This window comes from Mobula birostris, chromosome 8, assembly GCF_030028105.1.
Source record: "Mobula birostris isolate sMobBir1 chromosome 8, sMobBir1.hap1, whole genome shotgun sequence".
NCBI classification, from domain to species: domain Eukaryota; kingdom Metazoa; phylum Chordata; class Chondrichthyes; order Myliobatiformes; family Myliobatidae; genus Mobula; species Mobula birostris.
The window spans coordinates 74075436-74100658 of NC_092377.1; the positions used below are offsets into that span (position 1 = coordinate 74075436).

Here is a 25223-nt window from a genome sequence, read left to right on the forward strand (position 1 = left end):
ACAAGATCGAAGAAGATGGAGGTGCATAGCCGCCAACCCTGGATTCGGGACGGCACCCACTGACTGATTGACTGACCCAAGGTGGAGCTGACTAGACTTACAACCTCTGCAGCTTCTTTCAGCCCTGTGCATTAGCCCCTCCATACCAGACAGTGATGCAGCCTGTCAGAATGCTCTCCATGGTACAACTATAGAAGTTTTTGAGTGTATTTGATGACATACCAAATCTCTTCAAAATCCTAATTAAGTATAGCCACTATCTTGCCTTCTTTATAACTACATTGATAAGTGAGACCAGGTTAGGTCCTCAGAGATCTTGACACCAAGGAACTTGAAGCTGCTCACTGTCTCCACTTCTGATCCCTCTATGAGGATTGGTATGTTTTCCTTCATCTTACCCTTCCTGAAGCCCACAATCAGCTCTTTCATCCTACTGACATTGAGTACCAGGTTGTCGCTGTGGCACCACTCCACTAGTTGGCATATCTTACTCCTGTACACCCTCTCGTCACCACCTGAGATTCTACCAACAATGGTTGCATCGTCAGCAAATTTATAGATGGTTTTTGAGCTATGCCTAGCCACACAGTCATGTGTATATAGAGAGTAGAGCAGTGGGTTAAGCACACACCCCTGAGGTGCGCCAGTGTTGATTGTCAGCGAGGAAGATATGTTATCACCAATCCGCACAGATTGTGGTCTCCTGGTTAGGAAGTCGAGGATCCAATTGCTGAAATGGTGATACTGAAATAATTTTTTCTTTGGACGCAGAAAATAAAACTGAGCACACAGCTACATCAGTATTTGAAGCTATTTTGGTGTTAAATATAAGTCTGATGGCTATCTCAATATGCAAATTATCTTCTGCATCAACCAGAATACACAATCAATGCAGCCACAAAGATGGGCTCTTCTGCAGAATATTCAAAGGCAGAAGGGCTGCCGTCTCACTCATTTTCTATCATCACATACAAGCTTCAATCTTATCGGTGCCCAAGAAGATGGTGGTAACCTGCCTCAAAGACTATTGCCCAATAGCACTTACATTCACCATGATGAAGTGCTTCAAGAGGTTGTTCAGAAAGTTTATCAACTTCTGTCTGAGGAGACATCTGAATCCACTTCAATTTGCCTACTGACACAACAGGTGCAGAGCAGATGTCATTTAATTGGCTCATCACTCACTAATTGGACACTGAAGATGCACACATCAGGATGTTTCTCATTGACTACAGCATAGCATTCAAAACTATCATCCCTTAAAACCCCAAGACTTATGCCTTAGCATCTCCCTGTGCAACTGCATCCTCGATTTCCTCACTGGCAGATCCCAGTTAGTATCGATTGATACCAATATTTCCTCCAGACTCACCATCAGCACAGGTCCATCTCAGGGTTGTGTACTGCTCTGCTCATTTTATACCTACAATTGTGAGGCTAAGTACAGCTCCAATGCGGTATTTAAACAATACAAAGCATTTGCAAAAAAGCATAATCAGATTAAATTTGTGGGAAGTAAATGACATGTTGAGTATCATCATGAGAAAATCTGCAGATGCTGGAAATTCAAGCAACACACACAAAATGCTGGTGGAACGCAGCAGGCCAGGCAGCATCTATAGGAAGAGGTACAGATGATGTTTCAGGCCGAGACCGTTCGTCAGGACTAACTGTAAGAGATTTGAAAGAGGGAGAGGGAGGGGGAGGGGGAGATCCGAAATGATAGGAAAAGACAGGAGGGGGAGAGATGAAGCTAAGAGCTGGGAAGTTGATTGGCAAAAGGGATACAGCGCTGGAGACATGGGAGAAAGAAAGGGGGAGGGGAGCACCAGAGGAAGATGGAGAGCAGGCAGGGAGTGACTGTGAGAGGGAAAGAGAGAGAAAAAGGGGGGGGGGGAATAATAAATGAATAAATAAAATAATGGATGGGGTACGAAGGGGAGATGGGGCACTAGCGGAAATTAGAGAAGTCAACGTTCATGCCATCAGGTTGGAGGCTACCCAGACGGAATATAAGGTGTTGTTCCTCCAACCTGAGTGTGGCTTCATCTTTACAGTAGAGGAGGCCGTGGATTGACATATCAGAATGGGAATGGGATGTAGAATTAAAATGTGTGGCCACTGGGAGATCCTGCTTCCTCAAAGCAGTCTCCCAGTCTGCGTCGGGTCTCGCCAATATATAGAAGGCCACATCGGGAGCACCGGACGCAGTATATCACCCCAGCCAACTCACAGGTGAAGTGTCGCCCCATTTCACATGATCGTCCCCCTTCTCCAGCTTTGTTTCCCTTTAGCCAATCAACTTCCCAGCTCTTAGCTTCATTCTACCCCACCTGTCTTCTCCTATCATTTCATATCTCCACCCACCCCAGCTTTCAAATCTCTTACTATCTCTTCTTTCAGTTCATCCTGACGAAGGGTCTCAGCCCGAAACGTCAACTGCACCTCTTCCTATGCTGCCTGGCCTGCTGTGTTCTACCAGCATTTTGTGTGTGTTGTATGGAGTATCATTAGGAAATATGAGTCGTGCAACGTGACGGCGAAAAACTGATAAAATAAGCTTTATCAAACATTTAGAAAAGGAAATTCAAAGCTGAAATCCCTACATTTTTGGAAACTATTGAGATCATGGAATGTACCATCAGGAGGGGAAATAGACAAGGTTAAGAATTATTCGTGAAGCTAAATGCTGGGCAGCACACACAAAAATGCTGGAAGAACACAGCAAGTCAGGCAACATCTGTGGCCCGACGCGTCGGCTGTTTACTCTTTTTCATAGATGGTGCCTGACCTGCTGTGCTCTTCCAGCATTTTGTGTGTGTTGCTTGGATTTCCAAGATCTGAAATCTGCAGATGCTGGAATTGCAAGCAACACACATAAAAGTTGCTGGTGAACGCAGCAGGCCAAGCAGCATCTCTAGGAAGAGGTACAGTCGACGTTTCGGGCCGAGACCCTTCGTCCTAGAGATGCTGCCTGGCCTGCTGCGTTCACCAGCAACTTTTAAGCGTGTTATCTGCAAATTTTCTCGTGTTTGCATTCGGGCCAGACTCTGTGCCGCGCATCACTCTGAGCAAAAATAATCTGCAACAGTTCGTTATAAACTTGGTACAAAGTTTGCGTTTCTTTACAAACAGAGTACTTTATGTCATCTAACAGCTCGAACTCCTTCCAAGCAATTTTAAAACTATAACCACGGACCTACAGCAGTGCCAACACTCCCTACCGCTTTGACATTCGCTGCCCCCACGCAGCAGCGGAGTTCTCCGGAGAAAGAAGGGGCGGTACACAAGAATGCCTCGGTCCCCGGGCAGGATGGATCTCAATGGCCGCTTCTCCCGTCAAGCATCCCCGCACGATCCAATACAAGGAGAGTGGGCGGGAACGTGCTGCTGTGTTTTGAGCCTCGGAGGGCCCGGTAGGCAATTCAGTTTGATCTTGATGGAATTGGTGGTATTGACAATGACGCCACGGTGATGGTGACAGCGGCCGGAGTTGTGAGGAAAGTCTTAAATGCCGGTGGAGAGCTCGGGCGGAGGCCAGATCGTCCATCGCACCACTAGCCGACGGTTGTAAACAAACAAGCTTTTGGCGAAGGCACCATAAAAGGCGGAAGTGATGAATCATGGCCTCGGTGAAGGTGGCGGTACGGCTGAGACCAATGAACCTGAGGTAACGACCCGCAGAATATTCTGGACCCGCGTCAGTGGTCTCAGTTAGAAGGGACAGGACAACAAAACTTTCTAACATCCAAGACGCTTGGGTGGTAATTAAAAACAAGACGTAACCCTATACGTTTGCCAGCCTGCAGGACGTTAATGAGCTATTAACAGATGTTTCGCTTAGATTTATTACACTTCTGATTGTACAGCATTCCTTGAATGTACCCTTTTTGATCAAACTTTTCATCCCCTGTCCTGTTATATCCTTGTGAAGGCAAAACAGATTTAAAACTGATCTAGAACACGCGGTAAATAGTAAGTCAGTCGGCGTAAACGGAAAGGAATTTAGCATTTCAGATCGATCACCTGTTTTAATTATTTTCTTTGCCACCTTTTCTGTCGAACAGACTTTGTTTAGACTTTGCTATATTAAAATCTTTGCTCATGCGTCCCCATCTGTACTTTTTGCGTGTTCCTTAAAATGACAATAGTTTACAGTTGAGTGCCTTTCATGTAATAGTAACCATGGTTTTGGGAGTTCAAGAGTCAGTGGATGGGGATTGCCTTCCAGCGCTGAAGACTCGTGACTCTGATCGACACTATGGATAGGATATGTACTTTCCGAGATTGATATAAAATAATTAAAAATACTTTAAAAAAGAGCTGGAGAGTTGTCAACTGTACCTTGGCGTTCAATCATTATCAAATTAATGTTATTTGTTGAGAAAAAACAAGATGCTGGAGGAACTCTGTGGGTCAGGCAGCATCTGTGGAGAGAAATGGACAGCCAACATTTTAGTCTGTGACCTTTCAGGGTTTCAGACTGAAGTGTTGACTGTCCATTTCCATGCACAGATGCTGCCTGGCCTGCTGAGTTCCTGCAGTATTTTTGTTTTTAACTCCAGATTCAAGCATCTTATAGGTAGTGTTGGTCTTTACTCTGTACCAATGTAGGTGTGACTATAATTTAAGTGTTTTCCCATGTGTAGTTTGCCTGTGGATTGTAATGCATAGGAGCAGAATTAGGACATTTGGCCCATCGAGCCTGCTTTGGCCTTTCAATCAGGCTGATTTATTATTCCTCTCAACTGTGTTCTCCTGCTTTCTCCCTATAACCTTTAATGCTCTTATTAATCAAAAACATATCAACCTCTACATTAAATATACCCAATGATTGGCCTCCATAGTTGTCTGTGGCAATGAATTCCTCAGATTCACTGCCCTCTAGCTGAAGAAATTCCTTCTTATCGCTGTTCTAAAGGGACACCACTGTATTCTGAGGCTGTACCCTCGAGACCAAGACTCTCCTACTAATGGATACATCCTTTTCACCTCCACTGTCTCTAGGCTTTTTCACTATTTGGGAGATTTCAATGAAATAATCCTCATTCTAATAAAACTCAGTGAGTACTCTCCCAGAGTCATCAAATGCTCTTCATGCATGAGCCCTTTCATTTCTGAGATAATCCACATATACCTTCTGTGGACCCTCTACAACATCAGCACATACTTTCTTAGATAAAGGGTCCAAAACTGCTCACAATACTCCAAATGTGGTCTGATCAATGCCTTATAAAGGTACGAGCAGAGGTCTATATGTGATATATGTTATGAATGAAGTGTCATCAAAGGAGAATAATGAAATAAAATTTGACACTGAGCCATGTGAAGAATTGACCAAACTCTTGGTCAAAGAAAGAAGGTGAAGGTGCATTTTGCAGGAAGAAATTTACATCACAAAAAGAGACTACTTGGCTCATTGTGTCTATGCTGTTGAAAATCAACTTTTAAACTAATCTTACTTATCAGCTCTTGGTGAGCGGCCCTGCATTTTATGCCTTTTTGTGTGCTTTATAAATAGGTTGATGGTTTGTACCTTCATCTCTCCTTGAGGTGGTGCAGGGGTTTGTAACCTGGTGTCCATGGACCCTTCGCTTAATGGTAAGGGTCTATGGCATAAAGAAGGTTGGGAACGCCTCACAGTGAGTTCCAGGCACAAATGACTCATTAAGTGAAATGATCTTAATGTGTTTCTTCTTTAAGCCTTCTACCTATTGACTTAAATCTGTGCTCCTTAATTATTAACCATTCTGCTAAGTGAAGCAAGTTCTTGCACCTGCAACCTATATATTCTCCCCTTAAGCAGTGTTTTAGTAGGAAAATAAGAGGGAGTTGTCTAGTTCTTTCGATGTGGGCAGGATCATTGATGAAACAGTAAAAGGTTATGGCTCAGAGAGGCTTCAGTCAGGAGAGGTGAAGGCTGTAGGTCGATTTTTTTTGCGTGCGTGTGTGATGCCTTTTTCATGCCTTTACAAGGCGCGGAGTGAGAGAGAGAGACTGTGTGGCGCGCCACTCCTCGCACAGACATTTCGCAGTATTTTTCTCTTTATTTTACGAGGTCGAGTTGCGACCTTGATACTCAACCCAGCACAGATGGAAAGTGTACTCGGGAGAGGACCCGACTGGGTTCGAACCCAGGAACCTCTGTTCCAGAATCTGGCGCTGATGTCTTTGCGCCATCAGCCGGCCCTGTAGATCAATTTTTTAAAAAATTTTTTTCTTATTGCACAGTTAGAGCAGTGGCGATGCCAGGCAGGATAGTGGAATGCTTCTCTTGAGGTCTGTGGGAAGGCAGAGAGACCCTCAGTGTCCCTAACGACCACAACAGCATGAAGTACATCCAGCTGCAACTTCTTTCAGAATGTGTTAGGAATTGGAGCAAGAATTGGATGACCCAGGGTTTGATCGACAGGACTTACAGGAATGTAGTTACATCAAAGGTGCAGGACACAGGTAAACTGGGTGACCGTCAGGAGGGGGAAAGGACATAGGCAGTTACTGAAGAGTACCCCTATGACCATTCCCCTCAACAACAGATATACCGCTTTGGATACTGTTAGAGAACGTAGCAGAGGAAAGCCACAAAGGTCAGGTTACTGGCACTGAGTCTGGCTCCGTGGCTCCGAAAGGGAGGTGGGAGGAGAAGAAGACTGTGAAAGTGGTTTGGGATTCCATAGTTAGAGGAGCAGTCTAGAGAATCAATGGACATGACACTTAGATGACATGTTGACTTCCAGGTGCCAGGGTCAGGGATAATTTCTCAGATTGGGTCCACAGCATTCTAAAGGGGGAGGGTGAGCAGCTGGAAGTCGTGGTACGTATTGGTACTGTACCATATAACCTACTGTATAATATAGGACTCCTTTAAGTTGTACTAATACATGGTATTGAGCATGCGCTATTAGGTGCGTATTGATCTCTATATATGTGTTCAGTTTGAATTCCGTAAGTTAAAGCCCCTGTTAACTTAGGCTACGTCCACACTATGCTGGATAATTTTGAAAACGCCAGTTTTGAGTAAAAATGATAGGCGTCCACACTAAGCGTTTTTCAAAATATCTCTGTCCACATTAGACGGATATTTGGGCGAATCTCCTACTGGGCATGCGCAGGACACACAGAAAACAAGCGAAGAGGAAACGGTATACTTGGTGCTCGTTTGTCCAGTTACAGAGTAGAAAAACTTAAAAGGAATTGCTCTTGGCTCTCGCGCAGGAGGACTTAAAACTTAAAAAAAACAAATACTGGAGCGTATGGAGGCAACCGATAGGGAGTTCACGGACAGTATGACCCGGCTGACGACGAACATTGAAAAACTGACTAACTCTGTTGCATTAATAAAGCACCTTGTTAAATGTCTAAAACATGTCTGCATCAGTGTTATCTTGTATTTCCGTACAATGTTACATTAGGCTGTTACACATCTATTGTCAGAGAAGTACTTGCATAAATAGGTAAACCACCTTCATACAAGCAAGGACAGAAAACAGGGCAAAGTGAGTATACTTATTTATTCAGTAAGCTAAGGGTCAAAGTATTTGGTGAGTACATTTCTAACTGTTCTGGCTTCAGTCTTGTTGCCGTCTGTTCTGAAATTGTTAGGTTCTGCGAAGTGCAGAATCAAATATCGCTGTGATGATTGTATGCTCTAGTATCAATTGTTTGGCGACAATAAAGTAGTAATAATAATAAGAAGAATAATAATAAGAAGAAAACAATGAAATGCCGCGCTGTCGCCATCTGTTCCGGCACGTCATGACAGCGGTTTTAAAAAGCTCCGGTTACCCCGTACATACTACAATGGATATTCGGCGTTTTCAGATTTATTCACTCTGGAGACCGTTTCTGAAAATCTCCGTTTTCGGGGGATGAAAGAGGGTCAAAACGAAGAGAAAAAGCTTCGTTTTCAAAATTATCCGGCGTAGTGTGGACGTAGCCTTAGGTCCAGTCTCTAGCGTTTTTACTAATGATATTGTTGTGTAAACGGCCACATATAGAACAAATTGGCGATGAAGTTAATGAACCTGCATCATATCGAAATGCCGTGTTTTAATTGATAATGGCACTCAGAAGAGGCAGAGTGAGGCTGTGAGTCTGAAAAAAAGTGGGAGTTCAGCCGGAGTTGGGAACATCGGGAAACCGAAAGACACAGTCAGAGCCGCGGCGTGTCCAGGCGAGACCACAGCCGGCGCTGAACCCCAGGGCTGAGGGTCTGCCTGCCTCAGAAGGGAGATTTTTAAAACAAGGAGCGACACACGCATCTAGCCAGAGTACACTCGCGACACTAGCATAAACAAAAGGTCACGTGAGTCAAAAAGAAAACAAGGGACCGGGATTAAATTAACAAAGGACTGGGGCTAAATTCACATCACAAGGATAAATTAACACACCAAGGATTGTGTTAATTGGAACCATTACAGCATTTGATAGTGACATTGAAGACTGGGTAACTTACTACGCCGGATAATTTTGAAAACAAAGCTTTTTCTCTTCGTTTTGACCCTCCGTCCACACTAAAGCGGCGTTTTCATCCCCCGAAAACGAAGATTTTCAGAAACGGTCTCCAGAGTGAATAAATCTCAAAATGCCTAATATCTGTTGTAGTGTGCACGGAGTAAACGGAGAGATTTAAAAACGCTGCCATGACAACACCACAACAACAATGCTTTTTCTGCTTCTGCTTGGTACTGCGCAAGCACTGCCTGACGGCTGTTATAACTCACAGTCGGTGTGAACGGCGTGAGAGTTAAATTGTAAAGTGAACTTTTTTGACTATTTGAAAATGCTGTCATAACGTGCCGGAACAGATGTTCGTTGTTTTCTTGAACGCAACCCCCCCATAGCCTAATAATTTCAGAACAGACGGCAATGAGACTGAAGCCAGAAGAGTTAGAAATGTACTCACCAAATACTTTGACCCATAGCTTACTGAATAAATAAGTATCCTCACTTTGCCCTGTTTTCTGTCCTTGCTTGTATGAAGGTGGTTTACCTATTTATGCAAGTACTTCCCTGACAATAGATGTGTAACAGCCTAATGTAACATTGTATGGAAATACAAGATAACACTGATGCAGACATGTTTTATACATTTAACAAGGTGCTTTATTAACGCAACAGAGTTAGTCAGTTTTTCAACGTTCGTCGTCAGCCGGATCATACTGTCCGTGAACCCCTGTCGGTTGCCTCCATACGCTCCAGTATTTGTTTTTTTTAGTTTTAAGTCCTCCTGCGCGAGAGTCAAGAGCAATTCCTTTTAAGTTTTTCTACTCTGTGGCTGGACAAACAAGCACCAAGTATACCGTTTCCTCTTCGCTTGTTTTCTGTGTGTCCTGCGCATGCCCAGTAGGAGAAGATTCGCCCAAATATCCGTCTAATGTGGACAGATATTTTGAAAAATGCTTAGTGTGGACGCCTGTCGTTTTTACTCGAGACTGGCGTTTTCAAAATTATCCGGTCTAGTGTTGATGTAGCCTTACTTAGTGTAATGGGCACAAAAACGTACAGCCTGCTACGGAGCTTGTTAATCCCTGAAAAACCAGCTGACAAAACATTTAAGCAAATAGTAGACACTATCCAACAGCAATTAAACCCCAAACCATTGGTCATTGCTGAAAGATTTAAATTTTACAATCGGAATCAGAGCAAAAATGAAAACATTTCTGAATATTGTGCTGAATTGCACAAATTATCAGAACATTGTCAGTTTGCGGCTGGTCTATCAGACGCATTGAGGGACAGGTTAGTGTGTGGCATGCACTGTGAAACCACACAGAAGAAGCTCCTGTGTGAAAAAGACCTTACATTTGAGAAAGCGCTAAACATCTCAATATCATTAGAAATAGCTGCACGAGGTACTTCAGAGATAAAACAAAAATCTCCGGAATATGCTACGAATAAAATGTCACTGAGCAGAAATGAAGGAAAGAAATGTTACTGTTGTGGGAACGTGCTGAACAGAAATGAAGGAAAGAAATGTTATTGTTGTGGGAGCAGGTCATATGACCCTGATGTTTGTTGGTTTAAAGACGAAGAAAGCCGAAACTGTGGCAAACAGGGCCACACTGGCAGAGCATGTAAAGCTAGTAAACAGCAGGAAAAGGGCAAAATACAGAGAAGCAAGAAACCCCAGGAAGGAAAATACAACGAGGTACACAAAATGAAAGAAATGAGTTCTGATGAAAACGACTCTGATGAAAGTGAATTGTCTTGTCTGCAACTTCACAGCGTGAAAGAGACAGATGATCGAAGAGTAATGTGGATCACTCCACAAATGGCAGGTGTGAGACTGAAAATGGAGTTGGATACAGGCTCAGTTTTAACAGTGATCTCTATACACGACTACAAAGGACTGTTTTCTCACATACCTCTGAAATGAACTAAACTACTACTAAAGACCTACACAGGACAGAAAGTGCATCCCAAAGGTAAAGTTAAGGTGACAGTGACCTACGGAAACAAAACACAGCAGCTGAACCTCTATGTACTGAGAAATGGAGGACCACTGTTGCTGGGATGTGAATGGCTCAGGAAAATCCAGTTGGGTTGGCATACCATCAAGGCACTAGATGGTCAACAAAGGAGGGCAACTTGGCGGGGGAGATGTCCGCAGCTCTCCTCTCACCCATTGTCGCCTATTACAACGACAAGGAGGAGCTAGACAACGTGGACGATGAGGACGAATGCAGTATCCGTGGCCGCGACTTGGATGAAGATACAGAAATGCAAGGGAGACAGATATTGCCAATAAGCAGGATGATGAAGACTACCTGGAAGTAAAAGAGCAGATGTAGCAGGAGAAGTTGACATTTCTCAAAAGACAGCTACATCAGGTACAGGAAGACACTTTCCAGGAGTATCAGAAAAGGATGAAGAAACTAGATCAACAATACAAGGAAGGAATATGAAATGCAGAGCTTTTTCTGCAACTGGAGACAGAAAAAGTGGAAAGGAATTATATTAGAGAGAAGAAAGAAGCAGAGAGAGTGCAGGAGCCCCCACCTCAGACCAGCCCGAGCTGCAACCACTTCACGCAGCCTGTCAACACCAGGAGCGAGGCTGAGACAGAGCAGCTATCTGAACAGCAGCAGCAACAACAGTCAGACAAACCCAAATCCCCCAGGGAGAAGAAAGTCATCGCAACAAACGTTCTTGGAACAGTAAAGTGGTTCAACGTACAAAATGGATATGGATTCATCAACAAGATGATACAAAGGAAGATGTGTTTGTACATCAGACTGCTATAAAAAGGACAGAAATATCTCCGCAGTGTTGGATATGGTGAAACTGTGGAGTTCGACGTAGTGGAAGGCGAAAAGGGTGCAGAAGCAGCAAACGTAACTGGTCCCAGAGGAGTTCCAGTCCAAGGAAGCCGATATGCCACGGACAGAAATCGTTATTGTTGCTGCAGCCCTGGCCGCCGAGGGCCACCACGTAATTACCAGCAGAACATTGAAGGTGGAGAGAAAGGAGATGGAGTAGAGACAGCAACAGATGGAGAAAACCAAGATTATCAAAATCAGCAACATCGCCCTCCTTACAGAAGGCGGCATTTCCCACCTTACCTTAATGTCATCGATATGGTCGCCACGCACAATATAGCGACCAGCCTCGGGGAGAAATAGCTGAGGGTGGTGAAGTAAATGAAAACCAGGTTGCTGGGGGAGAAGGTAAACCTAACAGAGGACAAAATCAATTCCATTCAAGCAGAGCAGCTTGCGCACAAGGTAAATCTTGAACCAACCATTTCCTCCATTGAGAATTATACACTTAATCCTTTGCAGGGAAGTTTCTTTTGCATGTACATATTTTGAATCCTCAGCCAATGTGTCTTGTTTTGCACAAAGAAGTTGGGAAACAGCATCAAAACAGAAGCGAATTCTGGCAGCAAACAGTAAGGTTTCTATTGTTGTATTTTCACACTTGTACTGATCTTTCTGTGAGTCCATTGGATTGCCCCGACATTTTGAGTAACTAGCAGAGACAGCAGATCACCAACCACTTCTTTTGTTGGTGGCAAGTCACCTTTGAAGCGGACCATGGAAACTCCCTATGCTCAGAGGTCAACTTTCATGACTTTTGTATGGATCTGTATTAAAACAAACAAGTTTATGGACAGACGTAACCCAGAGGGGCAGAGAAGACCCCCTCCAGAGACGAGTTATAATTATTATAATAATTATTATTATGTTACCTTACTATAATTTGATATTATTAAGTTACTAAGTAAATAATTGGTAAGCGTTTCTATGTTAAGGGTGCACATATTTTTTAGCGTAGTGCCCCCCAGTGGAAAAAAAACAGTTGATACACTATTAAAATACAAGGGGAGCGGTGTACCATATAACCTACTGTATAATATAGGACTATATGTCGTATTAATACATTGTATTGAGCATGCACTATGAGGCGTGTATTGATCTATATGTATGTGTTCAGTTCGGGTTCCATAAGTAAAAGCCCCTGTTAACTTAGCTCCGGTCGCTAGCGTTTTTATTAATGATGTTGTTTGTAAACGGCCACATACACAACAGGTACCAACAACATTGGAACGACAAGGGAGGAGTCCCTGAAGAGAGAATATAGTGAGTTCGTTAGAAAGCTGAAAATCAGAATCTCCAGACGAGCAATCTCTGGATTGCTGCCTGTGCCTCACGCCAGATGATTGGCAGATGAATATGTGGCTGAGGAACTGGTGCACCGGGCAGGGTTTCATGTTTCTGGATCATTGGGATCTCTTCTGGGGAAGGTATGACTGTATAAAAAAGGTGGGTTGGACCTGAACCCGAGGAAGACCAATATCCTTGTGGACAGGTTTACCAGAGCTGTTGGGGAAGGTTTTAATAAATTTGAGGGGATTTTGAACCGGAGTGATAGCGCTGAGGATGGGGTAGTTGGTATGCAAGTAGATGCAGTGTGTAGTGAGACTGTGAGAAAGGACTGGCAGATGATAGGGAAAAACTGCAGTCAGTGGAACAAGTTGAAGTGTAACAAAGGAGCAAAATCAAAAAGAGTGAATACAGTACTGCAGGTGTTATATTTGAATGCATGCAGTGTACAGAATAAGGTACATGACCTTGTGCAGTTAGAGATTGTCAGGTATGACGTGCACATCATTGAGTCATGGCTGAAAGAAGATCATAGTTAGGTGCTCAACATCTAAGAATACACCTTGTATTGTAAGAACAGGCAGGTTGGCAGAGTGGGTGGGGTGGCACTGTTGGCAAAAAATGAAATCAAGTGCTTAGAAAGAGGTGACATAGGATGAGAAGATGTAGAATCCTTGTGGATAGAGTTAAGAAACTACAAGGGTAAAGAGTCCCTGATGGGAGTTGTATACAGAGTTCTGAACAGCAGCCACGATGTGGGGTACAAATTACAACAGGAGATAGAGAAGGCCTAACAAAAGGGCAATTTTACTATAGTCATGGGGTATTGAGTATGCAGGTACACTGGGAAAATCAGGTTGATGCTGGTTCCCAAGAGGCGGAATTTCTAGAATGTCTTTGAGTTGGCTTTTTAGTGCAGCTTGTGGTTGAGACCTCTAGGGTGAAGCAATTCTGGACTGGATCTTGTGTAATGAACCAGATTTGTGTGTGTGTTAGGTCATGTCTAACCAATCTTACAGAGTTTTTTGAGGAAGTTACCAGGAAAGTGGATGAAGGAAAGGCAGTGGATGTTGTCTACATGGACTTCAGCAAGGCATTTGACAAGGTCCTGCATGGGAGTTTGGTCAAGAAGAGTCAGTAACTCGGCATTCAAGATGAGGTAGTAAATTGGATTAGACATTGGCTTTGTGTGAAAAACCAGAGACCTCTCTGACTGGAGGCCTGTGATTAGTGGCGTGCCGTAGGGAACAGTGCTTGGTCCATTGTTGTTTGTCATCTGTATCAATGATCTGGATGATAATGTGGTTAACTGGATCAGCAAGTTTGCGGATGACCTCAAGATTGGGGGTGTAGTGGACAGCGAGGAAGGCTATCATGGCTTGCAGAGGGATTTGCATCAGCTGGAAAAATGGGCTGAAAAATAGCAGAAGGAATTTAATGCAAACGAGTGTGAGGTATTGTATTTCGGTAGGTCTTACACAGTGCCCTGGGAGTATGGTAGAATAAATTGATCTGGGAATACAGGCCCATGACTCATTGAAAGTGGTGTTGCAGGTAGACAGGGTCGTAAAGAAAGCTGTTGGCACTTTGGCCTTCATAAATCAGTGTATTGAGTACAGGAGATCTGATGTTATGTTGAAGCTGTATAATACATTGGTGGAGCCCAGTGTGCAGTTTTGGTCACCTACTACAGGAAAGATGTAAATAAGGTTAAAGGAGTATAGAAAAATTTATAAGGATGTTTTCGGGTCTTGCGGACCTCAGTTATAAGGAAAGATTGGATAGGTTAGGACTGTATTCCTTAGAACATGGAAGATTAAGAGGAGATTTGACAGAAGTATACAAATTATGATGGGTATAGATAGGGTAAATACAAACAGGTTGGGTGGGACTACAACCAGAGGTCATGGGTTGAGCGTGAAAGGGGGAAAAGTTTAGGGGAACATGAAGGGAACCTTCTGAACTCAGAAGGTTATGAGAGTGTGGAATGGCTGCCACCACAAGTGGTGCACGTGAGCTTGATTATGTCATTTAAGAGAAGTTTGAATAGGTACGTGAATAGTAGAGTTGTAGAGGGCAATGGTCTTGGTGCAAGTTGATGAGAGTAGGCAGTTTAAGAGGTTTTGGCATGGACTAGAGGAGCCAAAAGGCCAGATTATGTGCTGTACTTCTTTATGTATGACTTTATTTGATTAGGGAGCTTAAGGTAAATGAACCCTTGGGAGGTACTGATCATAATATGATAGAATTAACCCTGCAGTTTGAGAGGGAGAAGATAAAGTCAGATGTATCAGTATTACAGTGGAGAAGAGGGTATTACAGAGGCATGAGGTAGAAGTTGACCAGCATTCTCTGGAAGGAGGCACCAGTAGGGATGCCAACAGAGCAGCAATGGCTGGAGTGTCTGGGGGCAATTTGGAAGGCGCAGGATAGATACATCCCAAAGATAAAGAAGTATTCTAAAGGGAGGATGAGGCAACCATGGCTGACAGGGGAAGTCAAAGAGAGCATAAAATCAAAAGAGAAGGTATATAATATAACAAAATTTAGTGAGAAGTTAGAGGATTGAGGAGCTTTTAAAAACTTATAGAAGGCAACTAAAAATGCAATAAGGAGAGAAAAGATGAAACATAAAGGTAAGCTAGCCAATAATATCAAACAGCGTACCAAAAGTTTTTTTTCCTGATGTATAAAATGTGGAAGAGAGGTAAAATGTATATCACAGCGCTGAAAATTATGCTGGAGAGGTGGTAATGGGGACACGGAAATGGCAGACAAATTGAATAAGTGTTTTGCATCAGTCTTCACTCTTGAAGACAATAGCAGTGTGCCAGAAATTCAAGAGTATCAGGGCAGAAGTGAGTATAGTTACTGAAAGGAGAAGGTGCTTGGGAAGCTAAGTTGGTCTGAAAGTAGATAAGTCACCTGGACTAGCTGGACAACACACCAGGGTTCTGAAAGAGGTAGCTGACAAGTTTGTGGAGGCATTAATAATGATCTTTCAAGAATGGCCTGTTTTCTGTGCTGTAGTGTTCTATGGTTCTAATCACTAGATTCTAAAATGGTTCCGGAGGGTAAGAAAATTGCGTATGGAGGGAGGCAGAAGAAAGGAAATTAGCCTGACTTTTTGGGAAAATGTTGAAGTCCATTATTAAGGATGGAGGCACATGCTAAAGAGGCCAAAGCGAATGTGGTTTCTTTAAGGGGAAATTTTGCCTGATAAATCTTTTGGAATTCTTTGAGGAAATAACAAGCAGGATAGACAAATGAGAGCCAGTGAATGTTGTTTACTTGGATTTTCAGAAGACCTTTGACAAGATGCTGCATTTGAGGCTGCTTAACAACATAAAAGCCCATGGTATTACAGAAAAGATACTAGCATGTATGAAAGATTGGCTGAATGGCAAGTGGCAAAGTGTGGAAATAAATGGGGCCTTTTCAAGTTGGCTGCCAGTGACTTCTGGTGTTCTACAGGGTCTCTGTTGGGACTGCTTCTTTTCACATTATATAAGACCATAAGACATAGGAGCAGAATTAGGCCATTTGGCCCATTGAGTCTGGTCCACCATTTAATCATGGCTAATCCTTTTTTCCCCGACTCAGCCCCACTTTGTAACCTTCTCCCCATAACCTTTGCTGACATGTCCAGTCAAGAACCTATCAAACTCTGCCTTAAATACACTCAACGGCCTGGCCTCCACAGCTGCCTTTGGTAATAAATTCTAGAAAAACACCCTCTGGCAAAAGGAATTTCTCCACATCCATATTTTACATGGACACTCCTCTAACCTGAGGCTGTGCCCTCTTGACCTAGACTCCCCCACCTTAGGAAACATCCTTTCCACATCCACTCTGTCCAGGCCTTTCAACATTCGAAAGGTTTCAATGAGATCTCCCCTCATTCTTCTAAATTCCAGCGAGTATAGACCCAGAGCTATCAAATGTTCCTCGTATGATTGTCCTTTCATTGTCGGAATCTTCCTTGTGAACCTTCTCTGAACCCTTTGCAATACCAGCACATCTTTTCTTGGATGAGGGGCCCAAAACTGTTGACAATACTCAAGGTGAGGCCTCACCAGTGCCTTATAAAGCTTCAGCATCACATCCCTGCTCTTGTATCGTAGATCTCTTGAAATGAATGCTAACATTGCATTAGTCTTCTTCACCACCGATTCTACCTCCAAGTAAACTCCCAAGTTCCTTTGCATTTCCGATTTTTGGATTTTCTCCCCATTTAGAAAATAGTCTGCACATTTATTTGTTCTACCAAAGTGCATGACCATGCATTTTCCAACATTGCATTTCATTTGCTACTTTCTTGCCCATTCTCCTAATCTGTCTAAATCCTTCTGCAGCCTGTTCCCTTCATGTTTCCTCAACACAACCTGCCCCTCCACCATTCTTCGTATTACCTGCAAACTTGGCAACAAAGCTATTTATTCCATCATCTAAATCATTAATATACAGTATAAGAAGAACCGGCCCCAACACAGGCCCCTATGGAGCACTACTAGTCACTGACAGCCGACCAGAAAAAGATCCTTTTATTCCCTCTCACTGTCTCCTTCCAATCAGCCAATGCTCTAACCATATCAGTAACTTTACTGTAGTACCATGGGCACCTTAACAAAGGGAGGGGGGAGGGAACGTCGACTCAGGCCATGAGAGGCCTGCGTTGGGCATTTTCATGTCTTACAAGGTGCAGATTGGAAGTCTGTGTGGGGTGCCACTCCTCGCACAGACTAGAGCAATGTGTGATTAAGTGCCTTGCTCAAGGGCACAAACACGCTGCCACAGCTGAGGCTCAAACTAGCGACCTTGAGATAACTAGGCAAAACTATATATAACCTTAACAAAGGCCTTCTGAAAGTCCAAATATACAACATCCACTGCATCCCCTTCATCTATTCTACATAGAATCTTCTGGAAGAATTCCAGCAGGTTTATCAGGCAAGATTTTCCCTTAAGGAAACTATGCTGACTTTATCCTATCTTGTCCTATGTCACCAGGTATTCCATAACCTCATCCTTAACAATTGACTCCTTCCCAACCACTAAGGGGTGCAATTCATCAGGTCCGGCCCTTAGGTCATTCAGCTTTTTGAGCACCTTCTCCTTGTAATAGTAACTGCACTTACTTCTCTTCCTTCGCACCCTTCAATATCTGGCACACTGCTAGTGTCTTCCACAGTGAAGACTGATGCAAAATACTAATATAGTTTTCTGCCATCTCCTTGTCCCCTGTTAATTTTTCTCCGGCCTCAATGATTTGGATATGGAATTGATGAATTTGTGGCCAAGTTTGAAGATGATATAAAGACAGGTAGAGGGCCAAATAATGTTGACAAAGCAGGAAGTCTGTAGAAGGATTTAGAATGAGCAGAGAACTGGCGGATGAAATATAATTTCGGGAAGTCTATGGTCATGCACTGAATGAAGGCTTTAAATATTTTTTAAAGGGGGAGAAAATTAAAAAATCAGAGGTGCAAAGGGATTTGGCAGTTCTTGTGCAGGATTCCCTAATTTGCAGGTTGAGTTGGTGGTAAGGAGGACAAATGCAGTGTTAGCATTTATTTCAAGAGGACTAGGATATAAAAGCAAGGATGTAATGCTGAGGCTTTATAAGGCACTGGTCAGACCTCACTTGGAGTATTGTAAGCAGTTTTTGGCTACTTATCTAAGGAAAAATTTGCTGGCATTGGAGAGGGTCCAAAGGAGATTCATGAGAATGAAAGATTTAATGTATGAGGAGCGTTGATGACTCTGGGCCTCTACTCACAGGAGTTTGAGAAGAATGATGGGGGGTGGGGTGGGATGATCTCATTAAAACCTAACAAATATTGAAAGGTGGATATGGAGAGGATACTTTCTACAGTGAGGGAGCCTTGGACCCAAGGGCACAGTGTCAGAATAGAGGGCAGCCATTTTGACAGAGATGAGGAATAATTTCTTTAACCAGAGGGTAGTGAATTTGTGGAATTTATTGCCACAGATGGCTGTGGAGGCCAAATCATTGGGTATATTTAAAGTGGAGGTTGTTAGTTATTTGATTACTAAGACCGCCAACGGTTATGGGAAGAAGGCAAGAGAATAGGATTGAGAGGTATAATAAATCAGCCATGATGGAATGGTGGAGCAGACTTGATGAGCTGAATGGCCTAATTCTGCTCCTATGTCATATAGTCTAATACCCAAGAAGCAGCACCTAAAGCAACATTGAGGTTCATGGCATTGGAATGGATTAGAGGAAGACTTGGAAGCAATTGTATAATCAAGAGGTTGTTCATATATGAATGAGCCAGTGTATGTCAGCTAGCACTGGATACAGGTCAATCAGACTTACTGAAAGGTAGGACGAGTCAATTAGCAGTTTTGATGATTTCATGTTTATTGAAAATAGAATGAGAAAGACCCTGCAACATTGTATTAATATGTTTAATTGTTGAGGTAAATTAAACACAACTGAGTCAAAGTTAAATAATTGTGCTGAAGTGGAAATGGGGGACACAAAATTCTGCATGGGTCAGATAGGACACAGTTTGCGAGCATTGTGATTCAGTCTTTGACTTTATCTGGATATTGTGGTGGCCAGAAAAGAAATTTGTGTTTGGATGAGGATAGATCTGGTCCTAGGGTTGAGGTTCTGAACTGGAAGAAGGCCAAATTTGAAGAAATGAGAAAGGATCTAAAAAGCGTGGATTGGGACAGGTTGTTCTCTGGCAAGGATGTGATCGGTAGGTGGGAAGCCTCAAAGGTGAAATTTTGAGAGTGTAGAATTTGTATGTTTCTGTCAGGATTAAAGGCAAAGTGAATAGGAATAAGGAACCTTGGTTCTCAAGGGATGTTGCAACTCTGATAAAGAAGAAGAGGGAGTTGTATGACATGTATAGGAAGCAGGGAGTAAATAAGGTGCTTGAGGAGTATAAGAAATGCAAGAAAATACTTAAGAAAGAAATCAGGAGGGCTAAAAGAAGACATGAGGTTGCCTTGGCAGTCAAAGTGAAGGATAATCCAAAGAGCTTTTATAGGTATACTAAGAGCAAAAGGATTGTAAAGGATAAAATAGGTCCTCTTGAAGATCAGAGTGGTCGGCTATGTGCGGAACCAAAGGAAATGGGGGAGATCTTCAATAGGTTTTTTGCGTCTGTATTTACTAAGGAAACTGGCATGAAGTCTATGGAATTAAGGGAAACCAGTAGTGAGATCATGGAAACTGTACAGATCGAAAAGGAGGAGGTCCTTGCTGTCTTGAGGAAAATTAAAGTGGATAAATCCCTGGGACCTGACAGGGTGTTCCCTCGGACCTTGAAGGAGACTAGTGTTGAAATTGCAGGAGCCCTGGCAGAAATATTTAAAATGTCGCTGTCTACAGGTGAGAAGCCGGAGGATTGGAGAGTGGCTCATGTTCCGTTGTTTAAAAAAGGATCGAAAAGTAATCCGGGAAATTATAGGCCAGTAAGTTTAACGTCGGTAGTAGGTAAGTTATTGGAGGGAGTACTAAGAGACAGAATCTACAAGCATTTGGATAGACAGGGACTTATTAGGGAGGGTCAACATGGCTTTGTGCGTGGTAGGTCATGTTTGACCAATCTCTTGGAGTTTTTCGAGGAGGTTACCAGGAAAGTAGATGAAGGGAAGGCAGTGGATATTGTCTACATGGACTTCAGTAAGGCCTTTGACAAGGTCCCGCATGGGAGGTTAGTTAGGAAAATTCAGTTGCTAGGTATACATGGAGAGGTGGTAAATTGGATTAGACATTGGCTCAATGGAAGAAGCCAAAGAGTGGTAGTAGAGAATTGCTTCTCTGAGTGGAGGCCTGTGACTAGTGGTGTGCCACGGGGATCAGTGCTGGGTCCATTTTTATTTGTCATCTATATCAATGATCTGGATGATAATGTGGTAAATTGGATCAGCAAATTTTCTGATGATACAAAGATTGGAGGTGTAGTAGACAGTGAGGAAGGTTTTCAGAGCCTGCAGAGGGACTTAGACCAGCTGGAAAAATGGGCTGAAAAATGGCAGATGGAGTTTAATACAGACAAGTGTGAGGTATTGCACGTTGGAAGGACAAACCAAGGTAGAACATACAGGGTTAATGGTAAGGCACTGAGGAGTGCAGTGGAACAGAGGGATCTGGGAATACAGATACAAAATTCCCTAAAAGTGGCGTCACAGGTAGATAGGGTCATAAAGAGAGCTTTTGGTACATTGGCCTTTATTAATCAAAGTATTGAGTATAAGAGCTGGAATGTTATGATGAGGTTGTATAAGGCATTGGTGAGGCCGAATCTGGAGTATTGTGTTCAGTTTTGGTCACCAAATTATAGGAAGGATATAAATAAGGTTGAAAGAGTGCAGAGAAGGTTTACAAGGATGTTGCCGGGACTTGGGAAACTCAGTTACAGAGGAAGGTTAAATAGGTTAAGACTTTATTCCCTGGAGCGTAGAGGAATGAGGGGAGATTTGATAGAGGTATATAAAATTATGATGGGTATAGATAGAGTGAATGCAAGCAGGCTTTTTCCACGGAGGCAAGGGGAGGAAAAAAACCAGAGGACATGGGTTAAGGGTGAGGGGGGAAAAGTTCAAAGGGAACATTAAGGGGGGGGGTTTCAGACAGAGAGTGGTGGGAGTATAGAATGAGCTGCCAGACGAGGTGGTAAATGCGGGTTATTTTTTAACATTTAAGAATAAATTGGACAGATACATGGATGGGAGGTGTATGGAGGGATATGGTCCGTGTGCAGGTCAGTGGGACTAGGCAGAAAATGGTTCGGCACAGCCAAGAAGGACCAAAAGGCCTGTTTCTGTGCTGTAGTTTCTATGGTTTCTATGATAGCTTTAGGCTCACAGTATTTCTTCTTTTATCCATTGCTACCATGTGGATTTGTATTTTGAGAGATTGCAGAAGGTGATATTTGAAACCAAAGTGTGATTGGATGAAAAACAAATATTGGATCAGGTGGAGATTTGAAGTTATTGATTGTTAGTGCAGTGATTGAAGTGAAACAGTTAAGTTTAAGTGAACTTTCCAATCTTTCTTTGGCTAACCTTAAAAAATGCTGCATATTATCTAAAGTAAAATTTAAACTTGGCTATGAGGTATTTTTGGTTTGTAATATTTTTGGTGTCTGGTTTGAGACAGCTACTTCTATTTCTCTGTTCTTGTTTATTATTTGCAATGACAGCTAAAATGAAATGATAAATTTGATAACCCCAAACAGACCTCTAAGCCTGTGAGTGAATCAAACTAATATTTCCTTTGTATTATTCTCACTGTGAGAGACACGTATTTAGAACTTACAGCATTTAAGATCTAAAGGAAACAGATAAGAACAGCTGCAGCTTGCCATGACCAGCTTTCTGTTACCAGGACTAATTAGACTGTAGGAACAGTTTGGTCTGGTGCAGATCAGATTTTAGCGTGCTGCTAACCCTGTTTTCTATCTAGGAAGAAGAGATTTGGTGAAAGATTGCACAGTAACATTTTAATGGGTGGCACAGTGGTGCAATCCGTAGAAATGTAAATATCCAGGAAGGTACCGCAGTGGAATAGGCCTTTTGACCTGTGGCAATCAGGTTATCAAATCAAACTAATCCTCTCTGCCTTCGCATGGTTTTTATCCCTCTGTTCCCAGCCTGCTTTTATATCTGTTTAAATATCTTTTAAACATTGCTATCTTATCTGCTTCAACCACCTTCACTGACAGCAAAAGGCACTTATAGTGTGTGTATAAATTGAAGACAAACAACCTTGCTTCACAAATATTCTTTCAGTTTTCTCCCTCTGAGATTCCTGAGGAAACAATTCAAGTTTGTTCATGCTCTCTCTAGTCCAGGCAACATCCTGGTGATCTTTTTCTGTACCACCTCCGAAACATCTACATTTTTCCTGATACATAGTGACTAGGAATCCACATGATATTCCAAATGTGCCTAACCAAAATTTTGTACAGCTGCAATATGACTTACCAGTTTTTATACTAAATGCCCTGACCAATGATGGCAAGCATGCATATGCCCACTTTAACACCCTATCCAATTGTGTTCCCACTCTCAGGGAGCTATGAACTTGCATCCCCAGATTTCACTGTACATCAGTGCTCCTGTGGGTGCTGCCTTTTACTGCATTTGACCTCCCAAAATGCAACACCTCGCATTTGTCTCATTAAACTCTATTTACCATTGTCTACCAAATCTACGCCAAACTTTCAAATCCTGTTGTAGCCTTTGAAATCTTGCCTTACTATTCACAACTCCACCAATTTTCATCCAGATTATTAATAAATAAGTATACAGGACTGTGCAAAAGTCTTGGGCAAATATATATAGCTAAAGTCCCTAACACTTTTGCAGAGTACTGTAGTAATTTTATTTATTGCTCTCTACTGCTGCCACATTTTAAAAAAAAACACATTTTATGACATATGTGAGTGATGATGAACCTGATTCTGATATGGGTCCCTGTTGTGAACGGAGAGTCAGAAGGGGTAGGGATAGGAGAATCATGGTTGGGTAAAGGGGAAAGAGAGCGAGTGGAGAGTGGGAAACACCAGAGTGACATTTTGTAACGATCATTAAACCAATTGCTTTGAATTAAATTACCTTGCCTGGTGTCTCAGGGCAAGGCATGTCTGTACCCGCACCACCCCCTGTCCCTGGCATTCCTCCTCTGCCACCTGTCCTACAACCCTCCCATGGTGCTTCACCCAAGCCATTCCCAACATCCTTTGCTCCTGCCAGATTTACAGACTCACTTTTACGAATACAGTATTGTGCAAAGGCCTTAGGCACCCTGGCTATATATATGTGCCTAAGACTTTTCTACAGTGCTGTACATATATTAAATTCCAGGGTATTCTGGTTAATTGGGCAAACATTTATTTGGGACAACACTTAAAGAACAAGGAACAATTGGAGAAAATAGCCAGCATTCCCTTTGTTTATTTGGGACGCTGTGTGCTTAATTGGGGCAAAGATTTGCTGAAAAGTTTCTCACAAGTGTCAGTTGCGTGTGCTCGTGTGGTCGTTTGACACTATGCTATAAGTGAACAGTTTTTAAGTAGTGTCAGTTGCATGGGTTTGTGTTCAGAAAGGAGTGATTTTTGTCACTGATAGTTGGTGAGTAATAAGCAGTAAGACAATTCAAAACTGCTTTGCTCATTGCTGCTTCAAGCGTTCAGGTTTTAAGATGCCAGAAACGACAGGGAGGGAATGGAAATGAAACTGCATTACTACTTCAGTAAGTTAGGAAATCCAAAGAATTTGAAGGTAAAGATAACCATCTTAAATTTTAAAATGAAAATGAAGATTTGGTGGATGCAATCATCGAAAACATTGTATAAAGGCAGTCCATTATCTGCATTCGGTGTCTGCGCTGAATTTATTTTATTTACAGTCAGTCAAAAGGACAAGGCAATATACTGGATGAATTCCTCTGTTGATATATATTAGGAATTAATACACAGTTTTATAGTACTCTGGTATTATTGGTAGTGCTCTAATTTATTCTGTATTTCATTTAAATACATAATTTGTTACTCAGTTAAATGGTAGTTTGCCTTTTTTATACCTTTTTAAGCTGCAGAAGATTGTGAACACAGCACAGCACATCACACAAACCAATCTTCCGTCCTTGGACTCACTTTACACCGCGCGCTGTTGGAGCAGTGCTGCCAGGATACGTCGTACGGCCAGATTTGGGAACAGCTTCTTTCCAACTGTGATAAGACTGCTGAATGGATCCTGACCCGGATCTGGGCCGTACCCTCCAAATATCCGGACCTGCCTCTCGTTTTTTTTGGCACTTTCTTACTTCCCCTTTTCTATTTTCTATTTATGATTTATAATTTAAATTTTTAATATTTACTATCGATTTGTAATTCAGGGAGTGCGAAGCGCAGAATCAAATATCACTGTGACGATTGTATGCTCCAGTATCAATTGTTTGGCGACAATAAAGTATTTCCATGAAACACGGCTAATTGGGGCAGCTGCTTAATTGGGCCAATATGTACTCACCCTGATGCATTTCAATTAACCAGAATCCACTGTATATGTAAATATTTACTAATTTTATATATTTATAAATTAAAAAATAAGCAAAGGTTCCAGCACTAATCCTTACAGTAGACTACTTGTCACAGGCCTTCAGATAGAAGAACACCCCTCCACCACTACCCTCTGTCTGCTATGACCTATCTCTGCTTTATGGTGCCAGAGACACTGCGTACAATTCTTAGGTGCTCCCTGCCCTTGGGATTTGCATATTCCCCTTGCTACTGTGTGGGTTTTCTCCAGGCTTTCCGGTTTCCTTTCCTATTGCAAGGACCTTGCATGTTGATACGTTAATTGTCTGTAAACTCCCCCCTAGTATGCAGGTGAGTGGTAGATGCAGGAAGATGTTGATGAGGATGTTGAGAGGATAAAACATGGGATTACTGAAGAATCTGTTGTTGATGATCAGCACAGACCTGGTGGGCAGGGCAGAAGGGCATGTTTTATGCCATTGTCAAAATCAGAAATATTATTTATGGGCATACTTTATTATCAGAATCAGGTTTATTATTTGTAAGCATAAATTCCATTCAGAATAAGGTTTCTTATTTTTGGGCA

General features: G+C 42.5%; 1 protein-coding gene and 1 pseudogene across 9 annotated transcripts in view; both read left to right on the plus strand.

Annotated features, from left to right (window-relative positions):
• Positions 1-3366: 3366 nt before the first annotated feature.
• kif16ba (kinesin family member 16Ba) overlaps positions 3367-25223 on the plus strand; it is a 231279-nt gene continuing 209422 nt past the window's right edge. For 8 of the 9 annotated variants that reach the window (XM_072265464.1, XM_072265466.1, XM_072265463.1 and 5 more), the window contains exon 1: positions 3367-3670. In XM_072265464.1, coding sequence (XP_072121565.1) covers positions 3624-3670 — 47 coding nt within the window. In that variant the 5' untranslated portion in view covers positions 3367-3623. The remainder of the gene's footprint in view (positions 3671-25223) is intronic. The other variant, XM_072265460.1, reaches the window with a different exon arrangement.
• On the plus strand, positions 10522-11737 carry LOC140202364 (Y-box-binding protein 1-like; annotated as a pseudogene).